At 41.2% G+C, this 23,093-nt stretch overlaps 1 protein-coding gene across 3 annotated transcripts in view; it reads left to right on the forward strand.

The window, feature by feature from the left end:
• The window catches only part of kmt2cb (lysine (K)-specific methyltransferase 2Cb), a 151,759-nt gene that overhangs the window by 44,118 nt on the left and 84,548 nt on the right, over positions 1–23,093 (forward strand). For all 3 annotated transcript variants that reach the window (XM_036597087.1, XM_036597089.1, XM_036597088.1), the window contains exons 6-12: positions 7,191–7,288; positions 7,931–8,040; positions 15,216–15,378; positions 16,173–16,344; positions 18,135–18,249; positions 20,219–20,394; positions 21,015–21,307. In XM_036597087.1, the coding sequence (XP_036452980.1) occupies positions 7,191–7,288; positions 7,931–8,040; positions 15,216–15,378; positions 16,173–16,344; positions 18,135–18,249; positions 20,219–20,394; positions 21,015–21,307 (1,127 nt within the window). The remainder of the gene's footprint in view (positions 1–7,190; positions 7,289–7,930; positions 8,041–15,215; positions 15,379–16,172; positions 16,345–18,134; positions 18,250–20,218; positions 20,395–21,014; positions 21,308–23,093) is intronic.

Raw genomic sequence — 23,093 nt, forward strand, 5'->3', positions numbered from 1 at the left:
GTTAACTGACACGAGTGCAGTGGGGGTTTGTGGACGGATCCGATCACTTAAACCATCCACACAGAGGGATTTCGATGCTTTCTGTGTTTGTGAGGGTTATTGTCACTTATATTTAGTTTCAGTTTTGCAGTAGACATTCAACAAGTGTGGAATAAACAGTTCAAAAATCAAAATCATAGTTTCTATTAGCTACTAAACTGTGTGTTGTTAGTAAGATTTACAACAACTCCGTAACTCAGTTCTTATATAGAGATGCGCCGATACCACTTTTCCCTCCCGATACCGATACCTGATCTTTTAGCATCGGCCGATACCGATACTAACTCTATCTAACCTAACTCGCCTATAAGTCCTGATAATCATACAATTACATTTTTAAAATTTTTTTTATTTTGGTAAAATCTCTGTCCTTCTTCACAAATAAAACACACTCAGCTTGGTTAGATGGTATTTACTTGTTGGATTCTGTTTATTAGATGCTTAAGAGAACTTATTTTTGCTTATTTACTGTACACCATTACGCAGAGAGTCCGGCGGTTCCTTCCGCTCTCTCAATAACATTAACTCGGACTTTAAGTGACCACACAGCGGCAGATGAGTGATTTACTGAAAGGAGCAGCTCAGCCGTTCAGGTCGGCGGCTCCGTTAGCGTGTTCCTCACACCAAAAACTGCTGTTAAAATATCTGCCATGAGGATTTTTACTGCTGTTTGTTGTCCCACACTATCGACGTGGCGTTCAGTTCTGTCTGCTGGCTCACATGGACGTGTCAGAAATTGCTTCATGGTGTCAGTCACAGGTATCGGTATCCCCATCACCGATACCGATACTGCGTTTAGATGCCAGTGTCAACGCCGATACCGATATCACTGTCAAAGACTCACGCAGTCTTGTTGACCTCCTCGTTTTATGAACGTATGCACCGATATAGATTAGATTAACAATCTCGGGGTTGCCACACCTGGACATTTATAGACTAGCTTTCCGGTCACATATAACACCTGAAAAATATGGATATGAATAATGTCTTGCAAATGATGTCTTTTAGCTGCTAATGCAGAGTTTTGAGTGTCCATTCATACATGTAGTAATACTACAGTGTTGCGTGTGTACAGACACTAATCGGTCTGTTGGACTGACTGGTAGACGACATTAATACACCCCTGAGTAAAGCATGCAGCACTGACTTCTAATATTGTAGGAGAGCTTGTGATCAAATCATGTTTGGTTTAGGATTGGGGTCAGTATATCACTCTCTCAGTAAGGGGTCGTTAGGGGTTAGGGGTAGTCAGCATGAAGTCTTGCTGCCGGGATAAAACCTTATGTCTCCTTTTTTCTTCACTTCATATGTTTTAAGTTTGGGAACACCAGCTACGCTTTGTATGAACATTTTGTAATAAATGGACCAACAGAAATGGTTCAGGTTACTTTTTTCCATTAAAGTAAGGCTGTGTTCGCGGGTATAAGGGGCCCAAATCTGATCTTTTTCTTGAAATATGAGACAGATGTGTGTCAGTGTGAACAGCAAAAAACACATCTGACATTTTCAATTCCGATTTGAGACACTTTCATATGCGGTACTGAAATCCGATATATATCCGATATGTGGCAGTGCGACTCAGTCTGAACAGCCGGATCAGAATTCAAGCGACTTTTACGGCAATCCAACTCAACATTCATCGCAAAACCCTCCGTGTTCAGAGAGATTTTGAAGGAAATAGCTGAACGCGGCCGCAGGAGAACGAGGCTGCAGCATCAAAGAACAGTTAAAAGTCTGAAAGCAGAGTTTAAAGAATCCGAGAACGCGAACCAAAGAAGTGACCGCGCCCTTTTTACGGCTTAAACACATTCTGGGTGATGAGCCCAGCTGTCAGTCAGTGAAGCTTCATGATGGCTCCTGTGATGCTGGTGAAGATGAAGCTGATCCTCCGGGAGCGACTGGCGTTCGTTGGCGGTCGTGATTGTTGACCTCTGGATGAGCCGTGAAGCAGCGGGACGCTCTGATCTTTTGAGCATGTGGGTCAGTTTAGGAGCTGATCTGTTCAGACTGATGTCGCATACAGATCACATTTAAAAGATAAAAAAAAAAAAACCGCTTTTGCCTGCTGTGTGAACGTAGCCTAAGAGTGTATTTTCCTTCTCCTGTAAAGTTACCATTTTGGAGATAAGTTTATGTTCTCAACGTAGTGATCATAAGCCATGGAGATTGTCCTGGAAAGCTGCTGGACAATGAATTTCTAAAAATGGTGGGAACTTGAAACTTGACCTTTACTTGACTTCAGTCCCAGCCCCACCATGCCCGACACAAATCTCTAAATTTAAACCCCAAACTCACTCGATTATCGCTCACAAGGTTTTACGATGCTTTGCTTTGTTACGAAACGCTTGAGCTTACGGGCTGAAAACGGCCTGCTGGGATAAACTGGTATTGTACACGTCTGTAACACACACACCGTGTTTATAACGAGTGTGTTTTTGTGGACTTGTTGATCGTACCTGAAAGAGAACAGATCTGATCCGTTGCTAGCTCCGCTGAGCTGAAGTTCCTCTTGCTACTGTTGCTACTACTGCAGTGCTTTCGCCATTGAGCCATTCAAAGCTCTGAAGTGGTTTGTTTGCTTTGTTTGCCACGCAGCTTTATTCATAGCGCAATTAGATTTACTCCAGCAGGTTCGCATCATTTTTTGTCAGAAAGCAGCTCGTAATACCAAACTGGGCTGTAATTTTATTTAGATGAGGTTTGCTCTTTTAGCTAAATTAGTACAGCAAAAATGTGTTTATCTGTAGCTCCTCCTTCTTAGACTAGACCAAGACAAAGTGCTTGAGGCTAAAAATGAGTGAGTTTTCACTCTACGCTGCTCTCTTGACTCCTATCAGTCTGAGTTCAGTCGTTTACACACAAAGAAAACGAGAGTGCGCGCCGATAGGTCTGTCCGCTCCGTCTCCTTCTGCACGCTGTTCTCTGCTAGCGCGCTCTGTGTTAGCCCGTGATTAGCCAGCAGCTATGTGAAGTCCCACAGAGCAGGATGTGAGCGTCCGGGCCCAGCGTGAGCTCGGCCCAACAAAGGGCCCTCCCCGGCCTCCCTTGGACAGCTGCCTAATTTGTCTCAGCTCTTTGGAGCCAATCAAGCGTCTCCCAGGGGCCTTGATGACGTAATGCCCAACGAGCGTAGTGCTGGCAGGCAGCCAGCACGGCCCAGCTTTGTCATCTCCAGAGCTGCACAACCGGTCAGCGGGTTTCAGTGTGGAAGAACGAGACAAAAACAAAAGATCAAATAGTCGTTGCTGATATTTTGGAACTGTAAAAATAAAACTGTAATAATAGTAGCGGTTTTGACCACTTCATGGCAACAGTTCAGACACTATAAAATGTTTTTATTTACTATATTTCACATTTAATAATAATAATAACAATAATAATGATGGTGAACTCACCAAAACTGTGTAATAATACATCCGGAATTAGTCCAGACAGAAATATCCAGCGGTCGCAACCCAAATGTTAAGAAGAGCCATCTTGTCCTTTCAACAAAAATCAAACCACCTTGAGATCCACAGAATTTTATGTCCATTTTACCATCTTGTCTGTAAATATGTCTCAGTATGTGTTGATGACCTGGCGTAGTATAAAAAATATAATATAAACAAAAACTTACTTTGCTCTGCTTTAAGCTTTAGCTCAGCTATAGCCGCTTTTCTCGCATCTCCGGCAGGAAACTTTTCAGCAAAAGTAGAAAAGTTTCTTGTAAAATGTCTCTTAACGTTTAATTTTCTTACAAGACTCAAGTCAGCTTCTCGTTTTCCAGCTTGAACATTCGAAAATTCGAACAAGAAGCTGGCGGACGAGAAACTGACCTCAGCCTCGTGACTTTTTAGTGTTTGATAGTTTCTGGTTGCAGATTAAACGTATCAGGACCCCAGCTTATAAACGCAAATAAGTCAATTCGTCTCCAAATTATCGATGTTCGTCTTCAATCTTTCTTTTTGCTGTTTCGTTAGCTACTAGCTAGGCGAGACTGTTGTCTGTGTTGCTATGGTGACCAGCAGTCTGCGCTGATCTTCAGGGTTAAAGGGTGAATTAGCAGGTCTACATTAACTCCAGAGTTTAAGACCATTTATTGTTAAACTGTGTTGAACGATCAGCAGAGCTTTATTTTACTGTAAAGGAGGATTATTTTATTTTTACCTACTAATCTGATTCTGCTGTGGAGCAACAGGACAGTAAAAGAGCCTCATGCAGCAATTTGTCCGCGTTTTTTTGCAAACGGCTGCGCTTTTTCTTATCATTTTTATTTGGAGAGACGCATTTTTTGTGTATTGACCAATCAGATCAAAATGTAGGTGGGCCTTCAGTCACATTTGCAGTGTCCGTCTGTCCCGATCTGTATGATTTTATAGATCCAGATTATCTTGACAAACAGAAAACGCTTCACACACATTAAACACACGTTTAATACACCTGTACAGTGTAACTGCAGCATCATTAAAGGTGGAATGGAAAATTCACATGAGAAGATGGCGAATAGGAAGCTGACTTTGATTTGATATGTATGTATGAGTTTATGTAAGAGCTTTGGCAGTTTTGGTAGCCACTTTTATTATTGTTATTATTATTATTATTATTATTATTATTATTATTATTTATGTTTTTTTTTTAATATCTACCACTGGAATGTTCTAAACTCTGGAGAAATGCATGTTATACTGATCCACCAATCTAATCTTCTCATAGTGTTTTTTGGAGACTGTATCTGAAGCGTCTACAAATCTATTTTTCTTTTCTGGGGTCATTTTGGTCTGTTTTGTTGGTGTTTATCCACCTGCAGGGCTGCATCTGCAGTAACGGTGATGAGACGAGTCTATCAGAGCACAGAGTTACAGCTTGCTTACCAACATGGCGACCTGATCTTCTTAATGACGTAATTGAATACTTGGAATTGTTGCTGAGCAACAGGTGTATGTGTAGCCAAAAGCTGTGTTTAAAAATAATAAAAGGGGTGCAGGGCGCAGTGCACCTCACGTTTTTCTCCCCTTACTTTCAGTTAAATTTCAGTTCTGAGTAAAAACTGCTTGTCAGGGCATTTATCCAAAACAAATAATAATGCCGTTGTTAACAGTCAGCTTCACAATTTTTGTTGTATTTATTTTTTATTTGAAAACAAATTTCAAGAATGTAAACATAAGCTTTTTTTAAGATACACATTCGGTCGGGCAGGCACAAATTTCTGACTTTTGGCAAGTTATTTTGATAAGTTGTTATTGTGAAAATTTGGCCGGTGAATAATAAAAGAAATGTGTTTTTATATATATATATATATATATATATATATGTATATAATATGCAATAACATGTGGAGGGTTTTGACGATGTCTATCTGTTTGCATTGAGTCATTTCTCAACAACTGGCTTATCAGTCTGTGACGTCATGGCGATAGATGGCTCCTCGTGGCTAAATTAAACCGGCTATGAGTCAAAGCCTCCAGTCGCTGAATGTCAAGTGTGAATTAGCACTCTTTTCTCTCACTTACTGCTCGTGGCAGAGAGACAGCAGACGGAGCGTATTCAGATGAATGCGAACGCAAAGCGCTGTCCATCAACCCCGTCTCAAAGGCCAAGCCAAATCGCTGACATTTACCGCGCTGTTTGCTCTCTAAGGCTTGTTTTGCTTTTTCTTCACCACCAGCCTCCTTTGTCTTATTAGACATTAACCTGGGGCCTGTTTGCTCTGGTGTCATTGTTAATATTGTGGTTTCTGTTCTTCAGCTGTACCTTCTTCGGTGACTTCTGTAGCTCCTTGCTGATTCAGCTCCTCCTGAAGCTCATCATGATTTCCTGTCACATGGATAGTTTTATTGTAAACTGTTTTTGGCCTGAACAGTCCAGATCAGGGTTCAGATATGACTCTGGAAGGACGCTGCACTGCGTAACTGAACGTTTTCCCAACAAATTTTTATTTATTAATTCATTACATTTAATCGCCGCTTTCTCTTGTATGTCCACTGTGTTGTTGTCAAGTTAGAGACTGTATCTCATCTGTTGATGCACAGTTTGTGTTCTCTATCCTCTAATTCTTCATTAGTGGTCAGTTTCTGACCGCAGAGCACCTCTTGACTGGATATTTTTGGGCCACTCTCAACCTACCAGTGACACTGATACGTTAAACCCCAACAGCATCACTGTGTCTAATACACTTGTACCAGCACCACATGTGCTGCCATGTCAGTGTCACTGCTGTCCTGAGAAAGGACCACCACCCAAATAATATCTGGATATTGGCAGCCCTGTGGTCAGACACTGACCAATGATGAATGGGGTAGGGGGAGGTAATAAACTGTGCAGCAGCAGACGGGCTACAGTCTGTAACTGTATACCTACGTAGTTGAGCTATAAGGTAGGTGGAGCTCACGAAGTGGCCAGTGAGTGGAAGTACAAGATAGGAGTCTCTAATAAAGTGGACAGAGACTGAATATAAGTGGGAATTTCTTCTTAACTATGATTTCTGCGTAATTAATTAGTTAAGGTGTAAACAAAGTTATTCAGTGGTGGTGATAGGAACCAGACGTCCACCTCTAAAAGCTCCCTCACAGAAAGTTACTACATTAAATGATTATGAATTCACTGCCTGTTGTCCGATGTCTTTTACAGTATATATATATATATATATATATATATATATATATATATATATATATATATATGTGTGTGTGTGTGTGTGTGTGTGTGTGTGTGTATAATATAGATATAGATATAGATATAGATATACAGTGTGGAGGGATACATGCAGGGTGTTCTAAGGCAAAGTAGCCCTGAAAAAATTTTTTTTTTAGGTTTCCCACTATTTTATCATCAACATTACATTGAAAATTTTTGGATAGTAAATAAAGTGTATCTGTGTTCTGGACATCATGACCCCTGGTTCCTATCACCACCACTGTAACGAGTCTGTTTCTCTACAGTGAACCATTTCACAACAAACTGAATGGCTTTGTTTACATCCCAATGCTTAAATTATGCAGAAATGTTTAAAAATTGATGGAACACTATGACCTGAATCTGATTCATAAGATTTGATCTGTAACCTTTATTCATTTTTGCTCAGTCCTTTTCTGCAGGCACTACAGCCTTTACATTCTGGCCATCTTGGTCTAGAAATCTTCTGATTCCTCCTCTCCTCCTTCTCCGTTCTCTAGTGCTGGAACAGATGAAGCAGGCAGCAAGTCCTGGGATGAGCTCCACCATGTGGGTTTACCGGACGACATAGACGTCCATTCTCTCTTCGATGAGTCAGGTAAGGCCACAGTTTCTCCTAGGATTGTCTGTTCAGACAGGATTCCTTTCATTGAGAGCTTGAACTGTGTGTGGTTATGCATAGGTGATTTTTTTTGGCTATTATTTGTAAATAATATTTAAATATTTAATATATTTAAATTGTACATTTCCATTGTCCGGCCTCTCTTCATCCCTTAAATAAAGAGGAATAAAGGCTGTTGTAGTTACTGTGTCTTTAAGACTTGTGTTCTGAGTGGCTGCCCTGTATTGTGGTTAGCTTAGAAAGCAGTCTGGGCTAAAATGAACTGAACAAACTGTTAAGTTTGCACTGAAATCCTAAGATAAACATCAGCCACTCCTTTTGCATGTGGAGCTCTTTTGGAAAGCTGCAGTGATCCATTTGCTTTCTGACAGCCAGGAACAGCACAGCGTTTAATCCTGCTGTCTTCTGCTCAGATAACTACTATAAACTGTCTGCAGTAACAGACAGTGTGAATGGGAGGAGCTAAACTGCTGTAGACTAAATAGGCCTTTACATGTAAATGTGTTCGTTTTTTAAATCGACCATCATGGAATTGAAATGTTCTTTTTTTGCAGCTTAATCTTCGTAGATGGACTGTGTGGATTTATTTTGTTCGTCTTTTATTTTATACGCCTGCAGGTCAGTGTTGGGCACATCAGCAGTGTGCTTTGTGGTCAGAAGGTGTGCGTCAGGCAGAGGACCAATCACTGCTCAACGTGGACAGAGCCATCCACTCAGGGAGCACAGAGGTGAGCTTTTATTATACCGGGTTACTGAATGAAACCACACACAGAGCATTGCCTGGATCATAGAGCTCAAGGAGGAGCCACAGTAGTTTATCACCACTTTTTGCAGACAGTATTAAATAATCATAATACGTACTTAACCAGTACAGGCGTTGTGATAATGTTACCTACAGTTTTTCAAATAATCCTGCATAAATGCTTTAGTGATAATGTGTAAGCAAGGTGTGTATATATTAACCTTTTAACCACCGGTGGTTCCAAAACGCACTCAGTCATATTCTTTACTTCATAACTTTCACATTTCATAAGCTTCATTCTAAAGGTGGGGGTCGTATGAGAGCTGTAACTGTCTTCTTTCCAGTCGAATAGATGGGTGATGTAGCTTTAAACCCTTATAATAAAAGAAGCTGAACTCACAACTTTTTTTTCCCTACTGAAAGTCGATCATTTTTCCACAAATCTGAGCTATAAACTGGGTCTCAGGTGGCGTCTCTTCAGTGATCTGCTCTGAAAAATTATTTTTATTAAAGAGTGTCTAAGATTGTATTCAATTGTAAGCATATAGCTTTATGTTTATGAACATAAAACATATTTTCTGTTAATTTGAAGGGCTTTTACAATGTACATTTATTTTATGCAGTTACTGAATAATTTGCCTTGAATTGGGCAATTTGGGCATGTAAATTCAGATGGAAAAACCAAAATATACCCACGAACAGTGTGGCCAGAATTCATAATTATCATGTGGTTGCCTCAGACTGTGTTGAGTTGTTATACACTCTGTGATGGACATATTGGGCTTATGTGGTTTCTGATAATGCAAAACATACTGTTATCTAGTGACGCACCAAAATAAAAACTGACTGAAACTGAAACTGAAATTCAAGACACACTGGCCTGAAAACCGAAACTGAAAACCTTGTTTCTTTATTAAAATACGGGTCAATGAGGAAAAATTACTTGCATTACTGGAAAAGTCCTTTTAATAGGACTTTTGATTAATCCAGCATCGTCAATGACCGAGAACAGCTGGTCATCCAAAGCAGTGAATCGCATTATTTTTAGTTACACTTTGCACTTTGGCTGTCGTTTGTGACATTATTTCAAAGCCTGTGGGTGCAGAGGGCGTTGGCGTGCTGGCAGGGACTTTCCTTTCTGCTTCTCTTTCGCTGTGCTGTGTGTATTGGGTCATGTTTTCGGGTGCTGTTAAACCTGTAGGGGAGAAATTCTTGGGTGTTGACTCCTCTTGATGCGTGACATAAACAGGGATTATAAATCGCGTGGCTGATTTTCCTCATAGACACCATGAAATACAGCCGACTGTTTATCCACTGCTGCTCAAAGTGTTTGAACTGTCCAGTGGCTGGTGGCGGGGAGTGAAGGAAACCAACAGTGTTTATAATGACTTCTCTCACTTTCATTACCGTTGCAGTTATTTATAACGTGTCAAACTTCTGAAATCAGAGACCACTCTTTGATTATTTAGTTTCCAGTCAAAATGGCCGTTAAGTACAAGTTAAGAGATTTCTTTTTCTGAGTAGATTAGATGTAAGATAATTCATTTGAGTAAAGAAGGTGAAAATCAAAACTGTCTAAAACTGGAGTTCAGGAACCGATTAGAAAAACTCCAGAAAAGTTGTTCTATATATATAATCATTTTCTATATGTAATCATTTTTGTCACTGAAGAACCCTTAAAGAACCATCATTTTCAATTTTTTTAATATTAAGTATTAACTCTTATTCCATTCTTGCATACAAAAGAATATGATTGGTTGGTGGGCTGTGGGCCCCCAAATGTTCAGAAGCAGCCCTGGCTTGGAGGTCCACAGTGTAAAGGTTACTGTGAAAACAGCTGTTAAGTACAAGTTATTCATTTTTCAGGAAATATTTCTGAGGTTAGATATAAGACAGTCCACTTGCGTAAGGAAAACGGTAGTTTCCAAAACTGGAGTTCGAAAAACTGAATAAAAAGCTACAGAGAAAATGGGGCTCCTAACAACCACCTGGAAGACCTGGTAGACACCAAAACTGCCCCCATCAGATAAACAGCACTTAAAGCTTTCATCTTTGGTGCTGATAAAGAACAGCTTGTACTTATTAGCTGTTTTAAATGGGGCATTCTCAAATGGTATCAACTTCTATTACTTGTTAGCTACATGATCCTTACAGCGCAAGCTTTTATTGAACTGAATTACTGAAAGAAACTGAGTCATGTTTTCAGGTGCTATCAAACCTGTTATGGGGAGGTTCTTGGGGGTTGTCTCCTCTTGATACACGACATAAAGAGAGATTATTAATTGCATGGCTGATGTTCCTCTTAGAGACTGATTGAGTAGATGTATTATGAAGGAGAAAGTCAAAGGAAAATAAGTGAGGGGAAAAAAGGTTTCCAAAAGTGCAGTTTAAAAAATGATTAAAGGCTACTAAGAAAATTTAGCTCCTAACAACCACCTGGAAGACCTGGTACACACCAAAACTGCCCCCAAAGCTTTCATCGTTGGTACTGAGAAAGAACAGCTTGTACTTATTAGCTGTTTTGAATGGAAAATGATGAAATAAATAGAGTTTTGTGACTTTTACTGCACATAATTTTGGTGAATATTTCTCATTTGATTAAAAAAAAGGAAATTTTTTTTTATTACCCTTTTTAACTAATATTTTTCAATGGCCTAAATTTTAATGCACTCCTAATTGGTGGAGTATCAGCTTTCATTACTTGTTAGCTACATAATCCTCATAGCTTGAGTGCAAAACTAAAGAAGCAAACTTCAGACACCAAATCTGCCTCGGCTGACTGACTAGATTTGACTTAAATTTGATTTTTCATTTCAGTTTTTTTCTTTTCTGTGGATCCTTTTTAAGTCCAGTGATGGTACAGTATTTGTATATTCGGGGCACCGAGTTGCCTTTCCTGCCAGTGCTAACCTGTGTTCTTCTAACAGGGCCTGTTAGCACTGTGGTGGGTGTGTGTGTGTGTGTGCGGAGGTTTCGGAGCTAAAGGTCGGCGCTGATCAGCTGGCCCACTCGGCCGCAAAACAGAAAAGGTCACTGCACTCCACGGGACCGCAGCCGCCTCAGCTCAGACCTTAGCGCACACGCGCGCCCGGTCACTCCGCCTGCTTGAGATGAATCTCCTTTAATTACGTGTCTTTCTTTTGATGTGCTGAACCAGCCAGAATGGCACAGTTTAGCTGGAGATAAATGGTGGGGGCAGATGAGGTGAAAGTGAGCCTGTGGATAGAGCCGCGTGTGCTGGCTGCGCCAAGCCTCCGTGCCCCTGCGCATGGTGCATCTGTTAAACCCCCGCTATGCTACTTCTCCATGCATGCCTCACTGACATTCACTCACTGCAGACGCACGAATGCAGGTGCTAACACAAACACACCATTAATCTAATTTATGTAATCTAATTTATGTTGTTTCTGACATACTGTTACCCACTGTTATCTGGACAGTATTCAGAGTAGCTGCTGCTGCTTTTGGCTGTGATTTAATTAATTTTTAAATTAATTAATTAATTTTTTTATTTAATTTTTTTTTATTTAATTTTTATATTTAATTTTTTTAATTCATAAATTTTTTCCCATAGGTAACAGTAGGGCTGAACGATTAGGATAAAACATCTAATTGCGATTTTTCTGACTAACATTGCAACTGCGATTTAAATTGCGATTCTATTCTATAAATTAAGGTTCAGGCCTGACAAGACCAGAATATTGACCTTTACTAGCTTAAAGCTTGACCCCTTAATGTATGTGCCAGACTGCCAGTAAGTTGTGGTTGTGATGTCACAAAACGTAGAGATACGGTTCCCTCTGATGGGCCTACCTTATGTACACAGTTCTCAAATTCTACGTCATGCATTTACATTTTCCCTCTTAAAACTTAGGACGGCGTTTTTGATGATGTAGGCTATAATTTTTTTTAAAAATTGCAGGTTTCGAGATTTGAGAATTGCACTACCTTAGATTGCGATTTCAATATAAAAACGATTCATCTTTTAGCCCTAGGAAACAGTATATCTCACAGCGTGAAACACCTTGAGGAGTGTGTTATCACGAATAACATCACGGCTGTGATGATCTACGGCGACCAAATCACAGCCGTGATGTTATTTCACGATAACACTCCCTCTCGTGTTTCTTTGCTTAATTAGAAACCAGATAACAGTGTTGAAAGTTAACTTTTTGAGCAGGTACTGCTGATGCTAGAAAAGTTCTAGTTGTAGCACATGTGAAAATTTTGTAGCACTGAAATAAAAACTGCATGATAATTCTTCTAAAAAGTACCTCATATCTCCTAAACGGTAACTTTACAGGAGAAGGCAAAAACCTACTTTACTTTTAATGTAAGTCAATGGAACCAGACTTTTTTCTAAGTATATTTTGGCCTCTTCTGTTGGTCCATTCTTCATGAAATTTACACATATTGTAAAGGGAAACGGGCATTTTCAAATTACATCAAAACTGAAAAACAAAAAAGGAGATAAGAGGTTTTGCTCCGACAGCTGCGGCAGTGTGAAAGCTTTGTATTAAATCAATGTTTATTTTGTAATATACAGAATTTACTTTCTCCACAATGATTCTGATTCTCCACAAGACACCTGAGTAGCTTTTTTGTGCATCGTTAAGAGGCGAAACCCTCTTATGAACCTATAGCGGCAGGATTTTGCGTGTGGTTTCTGTCACAGATTTCAAAACGTTACGCAAAATAGTTTATTACCTGAAGGAAAAGGTTTTTAATTCAGTGTGTGAGATTTGACTTAATCCATTCATTCTACAAGGCTAAAGATAGCAAATGCAGTAGTGCAGCAGGAGTTGCCTTAGTATCTAAACTCAAAGGCATTTTTGGGTGATTTCTTTCAGTAGACAATCAGTAAAATCTCAAATCGTAGCTGACTGCACATAGGAAATTACAGCTTCAAACCAAACAACCTTTGGGCATTTTTGTGAGACCGTTTGTTTACAAACATTTGGATGAGTTCTGTACTGTTTGAACTACCTGACGAACTGCAAGTACCATAAACCCCAGAACTTAGCCTGCTTCCCTGTTCACATGACTGCGCCGATGGCTTGAGCAGTGGGGAAGTGAATGATACTGCACCTGCCGTACAGCGAGAATAATATTTGAATAAATATATACACACTACACACAAAGTTCTTTCACACAAGTGCATCTTTTTGTATTCACACGGTTTTAATTCGTCCAAGCGCGTCTGACAATATTGTAGCGTTGTACATAAATATATATTATGTACAAATTGGAGCCTCAGGCTAAATCAGCTCCAGTCTGTACAGCAGTGAAGTACAGATGGTGGCTATGCTCAGACTCTTGTAGAGAGTAATTAAGATTAGAGTGACCGCTAACATGGCGGAGCAATTACAGACCCAGTCAGGCTGCCCTTATTGTGGTCGCAGGCATAGTACTCGCTAGACAGTGTTCTGACCACATAGGGTTTTGGTGCTTGGCTGACTGGCCGTCTGCGTAAAGCTGGAGGGTTGTATATAGCGTTTGGTCATAGCACATGTAGTGTGTCTTGGAAAGCTGAAGGTTTAGAGACATCTTTTTCTTTTTTTCTTTTTCTTATTTGTATTATTTGTCAGCATTAAGCATGTGCTAATCCTTAAGGTATGTTTACCTTCAGCACTCAGCTTTAACCCTTTGGTCAAGGTTTTGCCTTTTTTTTATTTAACTGTTCTTAAAAGCACATATTCACTAGGGGTCTCTAAAACTTTTAAAAGCGTGGACAGCGTGGTTTTCACGGACAGGTAGGCCGGTTTGCTGTTGCAGTGGCGCAACCATCTAAGTGTTGGTCCTGTCATCAGGGAATGGCGAGTTCGATCCCTGGTGATGCTACAGCCGTCCGTGGAAGGGGCACAGTTGGCCTCGCTCTCTGGGTGGGTAGGATGGACCCCCGTTTCCCCCCCATCCAGGCAGCGCAGACGTCTGTTAGCTGATGCAACAGAACTACTGGTTAGCGTTCTCCTCCCAGCGTGTTCAGCTGTCCAGTTGTCCAGTGACGACGCGTGAGCGGCAGTTTGTAAAGATGTGGTGGCGCTTCACAGGACTCAGAGGAAGTCTGTGCTAGCCCTCACCCTCCTAGCGCTGGTTGTATTGTGTGATTGGGGGAGTCCTAACTAATAGGATACGACTAAATTGGGGGATAATTGTGGGGAAAGGACGTAAACGTGGGTTATACCTTCCTTGTTTGAGTGGAGTGGTCGGCGATCTGTTCTCCTGTGACCGAGTGTAAGTGACCAGATAAGTGGCGTAGCTGTACTGTCCTACGGCGAACTTGCTTCTTTCCCAACATCCTGACAAGCTTTAGCAGCGTTAAATCATGTCTGCTCCTCACAACTACATCTGAAGTGCTCCGTGTTACTGTGTTACAGCACTCAAACAGTGTGTTTTAGTATTAGTGCATTCCCAAGCAACAAAAGTGAAAGAAAGAAGTGGGTTCGTGCCAGTTACAGCACTGGTTTTTAACGAAAGTAAACTGAGGATGCTGTATGTGTGGCATGGGAGAGTGGGAGAACATAGGCTTCTCAGCCTAGATTTTAGCAGCTGGGTAACTTGAAGCAGCAATCTGATGTTATTGTAGTGAACTTCAGTGATGAAACAAGACAAACAAGCACTGATTTCAGTTTAAACATACGTAAAAGGAGGACTCTGTTTTTCTGGTGCGAGAGATTCACACTGCAGTTAATACCACCACACAGTCAGCGTCAGATATGTTGTGGTTCTTCCACCCCTCAAACTACTACAGTAGGATAGAGAAATCCAGACATCTGTTAGCTGGTGTTTAAATACTGTGATGTGCTCTGACATGGATGTGGAAGGAGTGATAGGAGTAAGGCGGTGTGATCCATCACTGACGTCATTTATCGTGATAATTATCGATATCGACCGATGAAACTTAGTATCATAATAACATTTTTTGGTTATTTCGCCCAGCCCTATGATATTGCTTTGCTCTAAATAAACCTGCTTAGGATTTAAAATGTTAAATTATTGCAAACTGGCAAAGAAAACATGCCCATTTGTAGTAAAGTGTCCCCAAACTTCTGACAGAATTTATGTTTCTATGAATTTACTTTAAAGTCAAATTACTAATCTATCAGCTGTGCTTCTCTTTCTTGGGAACATTTACTTCAGTCTCTCTCTCTCTCTCTCTAGCATTGTGCATATTGTAAGCGCCTTGGAGCATCCATCAAGTGCTGTGAGGAGGGCTGTGGCCACTCGTACCATTACCCGTGTGCGGGGGGCGCCGGAACCTTCCAGGATTTCAGGAAGCTTTCTGTCCTCTGCACCGAGCACATCCACCTGGCAGTCAGCAAATGTAAGGAAACTGCACGTCTCTTCCTTTCTCGCTCGAGCGTTCAGGTCCCTTATTAAGTGATGATTCAGCAATAAACACAGATTTTTTTCCGCTTGGTTTGTGCTGGGAAGTAGCAATGAAAAGCGGTAGAGCAAAGCAAAGAAAGCACAGATTCAGAGTCTAATGTGAGAGATAATAAATATATTTCTTTTCTCTAGGATGTAGATCTGTACAGTGTCAAGCATCCATTTAGAGGAATCTAAAACCATTGTCCAGAAAAAGTATTGTGACCGCAATGGAAAAAAAAGACTGAAGTAGAAGTAAAAGTAGCCTAGCAACAACTAACTTCAGCAAAAAAGGCAAAAACAGTTTAAAAACATTGATTTCTCAGTAAAACAGCAGTGGAACATCTTGGTACATTCAGCATTACCATAGGAACTGAAGTTTGTTATGCTGTGTTCTTCTCTTTGTGGATTCTTTTGGTCTAAAATAAAATGCTGGACAGTCCAGGAGCTGAACCAACACATAAAAGTGAGACTAAACCCAAGAAAGGAATTAGGGACTAAATATGAAGGGCTGAAATAGAACTGAGAGAAGAATAGATTACTTTCCGTACAGATATACTCAAAGGAGAGGTAAAAAATATCACGTGGTAGTATTTATCTGTACTCAGTTCTCACCCGTTTATCCTTAAACATATCCTTAATTTAGCACCATTTAAGGATCTGAATTTCAATTAATTCAGTTGATTTAATTAATTCTGCTGCCGTCCTGAGTTCGTCACTCATTGTCACACCTCTCTTTCTGTCTTGTAGCTGCTGAGGAAGCGAACTGTGTGTTGTGTGACAGTTCAGGGGACCTCCTGGACCAGCTGTTCTGCACCAGCTGTGGTCTGCATTACCACGGCCTGTGTCTGGACATCAGTGTGACCCCTCTGAAAAGGGCCGGCTGGCAGTGCCCGGAATGCAAAGTCTGCCAGACATGCAAGTGAGTAGCATCCCAGCGTCCACTTCCACTGTACAGCATCTCCGTGTCCTTACATGGCGGTGGTATAGGCCATGGAGAGAGTCATTAGCTTTAGCACTGTTCATTTCAGTGGAATCTGCCCGGTGCCACATGCACGTCCAGAAGCACACGTATTGGACACGGCTGTCTTTGTTTAGCGAGGGCTTTCTGTTAGCACCGGAATTAGAGACAATGAAGTAGTCATAATTTTCGCATGGCTGCCACATTGGAAATTCAGAGAAGTGACATGCTAACAATGCTGATTGGCAGATGGCACCATCTTCACCTCTGAAGACATGATGACAGTCAAGCTGCGTTGTTGCTCTGCACACGTGCCCAAGCCAGGAGATAAAGAAAGCATGATGAACTGCTTTTGCCCCCCAAAACCAAATGATCACTGGCAAAAGAATTAGAATAAAAGAAAGTGACAGAATTTGTGAAGGTCATTTTGAATGAAAGTCTATGGAGACACATACTTTCTGGCACCAGGCAGGATTTTGCCTTTTGGCTGGTCTGTTTGGCTACCAGGGCCAGCTGGGTACACTGAGCCAACCAAACCCTGCCCTCCTGTTTCGCATGCCGTCCAGACTTTTGCGCCTCCTCTTTAGCCTTTTACACCCAATAAAGTGGGTTTTATTTAACCATTCGTTTGTGACTCTGGTCATTAGTAATCCAGCGCTTAGCTCAGGTCCCAGCTGACCTACAAGCTGCCCTGATGTTAAAACATTTTTGACAGTGAATAATTTTTGCACATTTTTTGAAAATTTGTGTCTGTAAAAATAAACAAGGTAGAATGTAGGGAAGAGTCTGAATTTTTAATTCTTTTTAAATTTTTAGACATTTAGAAGAAGAGCAGCTGGTCTTATTCATTGTGCAGATAGTTCACTGTTGGGACAGTTACTCCTGACCATGTTACTGTCTGTCATAATGGAGTGTATTACATGGACGGCCATAGCATAAAGTGCTTTATTTCACAGACTTGCCCAGTAGAAATATCTCCTAGGTCTACACTGATTGGACACTCATGACGTTGGTCTTAAGTTATCCGGTTGATTGAACCAGTGATGCATGCAGCCTAAAGAATACAAGGCAGCTAGCATCCATCGTATTACATCAATATGTTCGGTTACATCGGCCTCATCAATATGTTAACTGTTTATTGTCATCAGCTCAGAAATTCCAAACTGAATGCGTTTACATGCACTCAATCATAATCATAATCGGATTTCTGCACTTATCCGATTATTCAAATGGTCATGTAAACACCATCCTCCGATCTAGAAATCCGATGAAGAGGCTGGATTTTAGCTCACTAATCAGATTTCTCAGCGCATGTAAACTCTTACTTGGATTGTTGGATTTCTCAGTCTGCGCCTGCGCGAGAGCAGACAGTGGTACCGGAAATAACCAAGCAGCGTCGCCACAGCAAAACACTTTTCGAGCGACACTGAAACCAAACATGAATTGAAGGATATAAGTATTCTTCATCTTCTAGATGATTTATGTTCATATTTTCGGGTAAAGCGGCGCGATGTTTAAAAAAAAAGCTGCAGCATGAAGTTTGAGTTTTACGTTACGTTTACGTCGCGTCTTCTTCTGTGAGATTGTTGGCTGGTTGCAAAGCAGAAATCCGATTACTGTCTGACTCATGTAGACTTATATATATGTGTGTGTGTGTGTGTGTGGGTGTGTGTGTGTATGTATGTATATATGTGTATGTATGTATGTACATAAGCATTTTGGGCTGACGTGTTGCTGTCTTTTTTCCTCAGAAACCCTGGAGAGGACACAAAGATGCTGGTGTGTGACATGTGTGATAAAGGCTATCACACGTTCTGTCTGCAGCCAGTGATGGACTCCATCCCCACCAATGGCTGGAGGTGTAAGGTACGAATAAAACAGTACAAAACCTGAGGGCTTTTTCAGTAAAGCAGACAGGAATAGAGAGCAAAAGAAAACCCATTCACAGACCTTTATTATGATAGAATCCATTGGCCAGTTGCTGAATTCCCTGATTAAACATCTGAAATGTGTGACTATAAAACGGCAATTCGAAACTACAACTGTGTCACTGCAGCAGTTCAGGTGTTTTGGTGGAACAGATCGAGAGACTTAAATTTTACAAAAAAGCAGTTCCGGTTACTTTCGCTTTCCCTGAGGTTTTCTGGTATCCATGGCGATCAGGTGGAATGTGTGAAAAATGCGCCCACTTCACTGTTCTGGTAACAAATTACACATACAGTTTCTGTAAGAACAAATTAGACATACATAGATGTTATTGATCTGACACTGGGTATTTTTATTAGGCCGATATCTGTGGAAATGCAGGATGGGATATCGAAGCCCAAAAAACGAGTGAAGAATGAATCCGATCCAGTCCTGTGTCAAATCTTTAATACGGTGTTTCATGTCATTAGGTTTGTAGAGTGTTTGAGCAGTTTGAGCATCGTTCATTCAGATGTTCATCTTAAGTGTTTCAATTAAAAATAGCCAATTTTGTAGTTGGTGGATGGACGAAATGTCACGATACTTGAAGACTTTCTTATGATAAGTCATGCATATTTCCATATTTAGTTTTTCAAAGGTTTGATAAGGTGGAATCGGCCAGAAAGTCCTGGATCAGTATCGGTATCAGTCAATTCTCAAGGTTTCAATATCGACATTGGAAGAAGTGGTATCGCTCCATCTGTATACAATTTTTTTTTTTTCCGGTGAAGAATTCATACAGAAATATGTTTCACATAAAAGTTTGCAGGTAAAATTCAGGGAAAACTACAGGGGCATTTAGCTTTATAGCTAATTGTGTTCACCAGGACTGCATACTAGAGACAAAATAATATTTTATTTTTTTTTGGTTTTTATTTTTTTACACAGTTTTGACAACAACTATATCATGATAAATCGACCAGTACAATTTTTGAGAATGCTGTTTTTCTTCTCCTTTAAAGTTACTCTTTCAGAGATTTGTTATATTAGTGACAGTATGGTCATATAATATGTGTTAAGCAATTTATTAAAAATACATTGGTGAACGGGGCTGCAGCTAACAATTATTTCTATAGTTGGTCTATTGACTGTCATTCAGTGAGTCGACTAACCATACCTTCTGCAGTTGGATGTCTTTTGTCAGTCATACATGGTGATTCCTAAAGATCCATCTGATTTCAAAATGATTTATTTCACTTGTAAATCATTACAGATCAATGCAGTAAACTGTAAACGGTTTAAATGAGCATAAAGATTATTATGTAATTGTACAAGGTCTCAGTATGAACCTCCTCCAGCTGTACAGACAACATCAACGCCATAGTCAAACTCATCCCATACTGGATTGAGCATGTCGGGTGTCGCTGCACTCACGGCTCTTTCAGTGCGATTTCGGAGATCATCCAGTGTTGTGGAACCAACGCCGAACGCTCTGAGCTGTTGGAGCTTCACTGCCCACGAAAATCACACTGCACAGTTATGACGGATTCACTCTTATTGAAGTGGAGAACGCAGAACGCTTTCTGCTCAGGGGTCTCATCTCCTCTCAGACTGAAGGGAGCCAGTCAGAAACTCTGTGACCCCCTCTTTCAGTTGGATTGTGATTGGTTCCTAGGCGCCTCACGGTTGTAAAAAATTTGGCGCTTTGTAATCAGATGAATGTTTTTGAATCACCCTGTATAGTCTGATTAAAATAATAGACTCTTCGTTTATCTGTAATCGTCTGACTAACCGATCAATCCTTATTTGTGAAACGCACCCCGGCTGTCCTGTGTGAGGTGCAGTCTGATTTAAACTGAGTGTTTCTGTACCAGCTCTCCTAAAAGCAGCTGTAAGTGTGTATGACAGCATCACGTCTGATCTGTTTCAGAACTGTCGGGTTTGCGTCCAGTGCGGCACGCGGAGCAGCAGTCAGTGGCATCACAACAGCCTGCTGTGTGAAAACTGCGCCGGCCAGCAGGACTCCACCCCACACTGCGCTCTCTGTGCCGTCAGCCTGGACCCCGAAATCCACAAAGACCCCCTGTCCTGCCAGCACTGCAAAAGGTAAAACACCTCAAACACACCCACAGCGGCCACTTTCCCTCAGCTCGCTTTGGCTCGTTTGGTTTACTGTTTGGCCGCCTACTGTCCTCTCAGCGGAGCGGGTTCTTTAGAAGTGCTTCCTCGGATGTTTTTCCTAATTATGTCCGCTGGGACTTAAGCATCATTCTCTGGATCTCATGCAGGACTGGTTTATATATATACATATCTTTTGTTTTCATGTCCTTTGCTTTGCTGCACCGCTCTGTCATGTGTTGAGAGATTTTGAGGCACTTAATGATTATAAATTTATTAACTGTTAGTAGTAATATTATCATCATAATAATGTTATAATAATAACAATACAGGTTGTTTTGTTAATCATTTTTAAATCTTTATGTATTTTCTAGAAAAATTAAAGGCAATAACAATGGTTTTGGTCTTAATTATGTTCTAAAAATTATGTATTGTGAAAATAATTTTTAATAATATTAAATTAAATTATTAAATAATAACAATGCTTGCTTTTTCTTACTTGTTTTTTAAAAAATTGTGTATACTTGTAGAAAAATAAATTTTATTATTAGTAGTAGTAGTAGTAGTTGTAGTGGGAGTAATTTTTCCTTCATTTTTCGGTTCTCCAGGTGGTTCCATCTGGACTGTGAGCGGCAGGTGGAAGGTCATGTGGAGGTCCAGGCTGGAGAGGATTACGTTTGTTCAGCGTGTAAACATGCTGGCTTTGAGCCAGGCCCGCTGCACATGGACGTAGAGCCGCTGCAGGAGGAGGTAGAAATGCACATGGAGGTTGAGGAAGCCACGCAGCCGGCTCCATCGGACGCAGAGCCAGAACCTGTTCAGATTCACAGCACAGAATCAGTCCAGACCTGCAGTGGGCCGGCATCGGAGGGGGTGCAAGATACAGAGAAACAGAAGCCTGGTAAGATCACAGTCTGTTCTGCTGATTAAAGAAACAATGGCCAGAGGTTTGCAGATCAGAGCTGCTGCTGATCTCACAGTTCTGTTAGTCATAGTGGGGTCATTATCACTGATTTTGTATTGATAAGTTTGTGTTCAGCATTGCTTACGATCTCAGAAAGTTCTTGGGCGTGGCGTTAATCTCGTCACTGATATTCCTGATAAACCTACTTATTGACCGGTTTCTTAATTTCGTCAAGGATAATGACAGCGAGGGCTCCTAAATGGTGTAACCACATGAGCCCTGTTATCAGGAGGATGTGAGTTCAGTCTCGAACAGCGTTGACTGGGAGTCCAAGAGAGCATTATTGGTCTCCCTCTTCTCCCACCACTCAGCATGGGTGACTGTTAGCTGAAGTAACAGAATTAGGCATTAGTGTTCTCCTCCAAGTGTGTTGAGCTGTACAATGATGATGTGTTAGCACTAGTTTGAAAAGAAGTGGTGCTGCTTTGAGGGTCTTGGAGGAAACATGTGCTAGCCTTCAGCTTGTTAGTATTGTGTGACTGGGGACACTTAGCTAGTGGGTGGAACTGGCTGTGACTAAATTGGGGAGAAAATTGGGTAAAAATCTAAAAAACAAATAAAGGGTACGAATCTGCGCCGAGACTGCGCCGTACACCTTCCTTACAGAGGTGTAGGACTGGTTTTAATGCTCCATGTGGCCAGTCCAGCTTCAAACTTGAACAATTGAAGTATATAACAACAACTGGAGCAGTGTTGTTTTCAGTGACTTCTTCAGTAAAACAGTGAGCTTGAAGCCAGTCTCTGAATATTACTGGCGAAATCTGTTAGCCTGTTAGCTGCTGGATCAAACAGTAACTTGTCCAAAGAAGCCAGAACGGCTGTACTGTGTACTTGTAGATGCTGCCTTAATGCAACTGTTTCAGTGTCTGAAGTGGACTCAGACCGCTGACTCATAGTTTCTGGACAAACGAACTCAGACCCCTCTAAACGACCCCGAAAACGAACCAAACTCGGACCCCTCTAAACGACCCTGAAAACGAACCGAACTCAGACCCTCTAAACGACCCTGAAAACGAACCGAACTCAGACCCCTCTAAACGAGCCCGAAAACGAACCGAACTCAGACCCCTCTAAACGACCCTGAAAACGAACCGAACTCAGACCCTCTAAACGACCCTGAAAACGAACCGAACTCAGACCCCTCTAAACGAGCCCGAAAACGAACCGAACTCAGACCCCTCCAAACGACCCCGAAAATGAACCGAGATCGCCTCCCAAGGTTTGTTTGTAGTTCATTTTGTGGTCTGATTGATTTGTGCATTGTGACAACAAAACAGCCCCAGTCTGCTTGTGCTTCATGGTAAAGAGCTCAGTGCTTACCGTACACAACCACAGTCTTCCAGCACTTTAGCGGGTAAAACAGACCACCAAGGATCATAGGATAAAGCCTGTCTGTGATCTTGTGACAAGACAGCAGTGCCGACAAATTGAAGCGCCACTGTGTGATTTAACCGTGTAAAAGGCTGATTCTGGGCATCGCAACGCAGAGCTTTAAGATGCTTTCACACTAAACGCTGAATGAGTGAAAATTCACCGCTGCTCAAATTCCTGATTTTCACCACAGACTTGGATTTTCAGCGGGTTGAGATCGACGACGAGCACGGCGAAGACACGCTGGGTCATTTTCAGTTTCGTGCGATGCGCTTTGACCAGTTGTTTCAGCGCGGCCAATAGGAGAGCAGCAGACGTGTCTAGTAGTTTCTTTCGCCTCCTGAAAAGTTAG

This window comes from Colossoma macropomum, unplaced genomic scaffold, assembly GCF_904425465.1.
Source record: "Colossoma macropomum unplaced genomic scaffold, Colossoma_macropomum, whole genome shotgun sequence".
In the NCBI taxonomy this organism is placed as follows: Eukaryota; Metazoa; Chordata; class Actinopteri; order Characiformes; family Serrasalmidae; genus Colossoma; species Colossoma macropomum.